General features: G+C 26.0%; 1 protein-coding gene across 1 annotated transcript in view; it reads right to left on the bottom strand.

Annotated features, from left to right (window-relative positions):
* Positions 1 to 397: 397 nt before the first annotated feature.
* The window catches only part of LOC108693271 (small subunit processome component 20 homolog), a 15,093-nt gene continuing 13,020 nt past the window's right edge, over positions 398 to 2,470 (bottom strand). Inside the window, exons 8-9 of the mRNA XM_018202142.1 lie at positions 606 to 611; positions 398 to 514 (exon numbers count right to left, since the gene is read on the bottom strand). Of these exons, the coding sequence (XP_018057631.1) occupies positions 398 to 514; positions 606 to 611 (123 nt within the window). The remainder of the gene's footprint in view (positions 515 to 605; positions 612 to 2,470) is intronic.

Genomic DNA, 2,470 nt, shown 5'->3' with positions numbered 1-2,470 from the left:
ATTAAATATAAATATATAATATTAATAAATGAAATTAGTAATTACATATAACAATACAGAATATTTTTCAAATGTATGTTAGCCTTCTTCAAAAACAGGATGAAGGATAGAAATGTATATTTTTCTTATTATATTTTAATCTCTTACATCGAATTTAGAGAGATCAGTTATAAGAGATATCAATTTTATCTTATATAATAATTTTATCGTATAAATCTTAATTTTTGAAATAATTTTCCGGCAATTCAGTTAATATTTCAATTTTTAAAATCATTTTTCATTTTCAATACAATTTTGCACTCAATGGAATCGATTCGATATCTATTCCATTATCATTTCTTATTGGGATATGTCCAAATAACATCCATAAAAAGTTCATTTTACGTCTATCGAAATCCTAACAATATTCATGAACGTCTAAGGCGGTACATTGTACGTCTAAAAAACGTCCACCAGACATTATCAGGGCATCTTTGGTACGTCGTCTGGACGTCGAACATCCTAGTAAGACGCCCTATGGATGTCCAAAGAATGTTGTGTGAGAGACGACTTTATGCATAAAACCCTATGCATAAAATATTGTATAAAAGACATATGCGTATTACCGAAACCTGTAAAGAACAAGTAAATACATAAGATTACGCGAAATGCATGTTGCAATAGCACGGCAATTTCGAAAATTTTGTTAAATATAGAATATTATGCACATATGATTTGAAACATTGTTTAAAATTTGAAATTCCCAATTCATTAAAATTCATATAAAATTAAATAGACTATGTTTCGAGCCCTCAATCATTATTACCATCGTTATTATTGTATCAATGAAGTGCTTTTTTTTCTTAAAATCAAAGCATGCGTGAATCATACAAATTGCACATAATTTAACACTAATTTTTTTGACGATATGCTTAAACGGTAGGAGAAAACGAAGTATTAAATATTTGCTATATGCAATGTATGTACAACTGTCGCTCTTCAATTTTACGAATTCTTGTTAATAACGGAGAAGTAAATACTCTATTTTTCAGTTTAACTCTTAATTTAATGACTTACTGAGTTCACGAATCGAAGTTGTCTCGATTCTGTGTGTACAAGTATAGTAAACTGTGAACTTCTAAACTAACAAGCAACAGAATTTTCACAATTTATGCAAACACATATTATCTCTACCCTGAGTTATTTTAACACAATTCAAAAACGTGCACCTGTGCTTATCGTTTGTTTTTTTAATGTTGTATATTTAATATGTACATACAGTTTTGCTGTTACTATATATATTTTATGTTTCTATGCATTTTTATTCATTTTGGTATTGTATAAAAAATACCATTCTGAAGGAAAGCAAAATAAATTCTTTATAGAATTCTTCTTCGTAAGATTAAACGAAATAAGAAATATATTTAGATTTTCCATGACAATAATAATATTGAAGAAAAGATTATAGAGAACGATGTGAAGCGTACAATAATTTATGCGATTTTTATTACATAAACATTATGCCTACTTTTTATTTTTTTTAATAAACTTTTTTACAACGTGTTTTTTACTCTTGTTTGCTTTTGAATAAGTATGAATATGCATCCTCTGCATATCTCAAATTCAAAAATTAACGGATTATCTATAGAATGTTATAAGTTTTTGATCAACATGCGCAGTACACAAAATACGTTCGAAAACACAAAATACTTTTATTTACAGCCATCAGATTAATTATAAGAATTGAAAACTTTACATATATTCTGTAACAAATTGATATAGTAAATCTTCCTTAATAAATGGATCTTTCTCTCTTTACAATATATCAATCAACATTGAGACATACTTATTTTCTATGGATATATATTTAATATTAAATTAAAAAAACAGTATTAAATATTAATTATAAATGTACACACCAGATACTTATAATATTTGATATATTTGTTGACAATATATATGTATATCTATTATAAATATATTAATGTAGTATGCGTAATCTATTGTTTATAAAACTTCGGAATATTCGGTTCTGATTAATGTGACTGTAAATATAAATATTTTAAGTTTTGGAAATGTATCCAGTACAACAACAAAAAAACTATATTCTTTTTGCTGTGCAAATAGTTGATAGATAGTTATATTTTTTTGAATTTAGGTCACAAGGAATGTATATTTATGCTTGTAAAAGAAAAACAAGAATAAAAAACATGTAAAAAACATAATTAAAAAATAAGCAGACGTAATGTCTACATAATAAAAATTGCATAAATCATTTTTATTATTTTAATTCATGCGGTCTTTATTTTACGCATTATTTTTAAATTGATATTATCAAAGAGATTTTGTAAACTTTCTCTAACAAAGCAATTTCTTTCTCGGTTAAAAACAAAAATAGATACAAGATTAAAATAGGTATATGTACAATAATTGTTTGTGTGGTGTGTGTGTGTGTGTGTGTGTGTGTGTGTGTGTGTGTGTGTGTGTGTGT

The sequence above is a fragment of the Atta colombica genome, unplaced genomic scaffold (genome assembly GCF_001594045.1).
Source record: "Atta colombica isolate Treedump-2 unplaced genomic scaffold, Acol1.0 scaffold9, whole genome shotgun sequence".
Taxonomy (NCBI): domain Eukaryota; kingdom Metazoa; phylum Arthropoda; class Insecta; order Hymenoptera; family Formicidae; genus Atta; species Atta colombica.
This window is presented reverse-complemented; position numbering and strand designations above follow the sequence as displayed.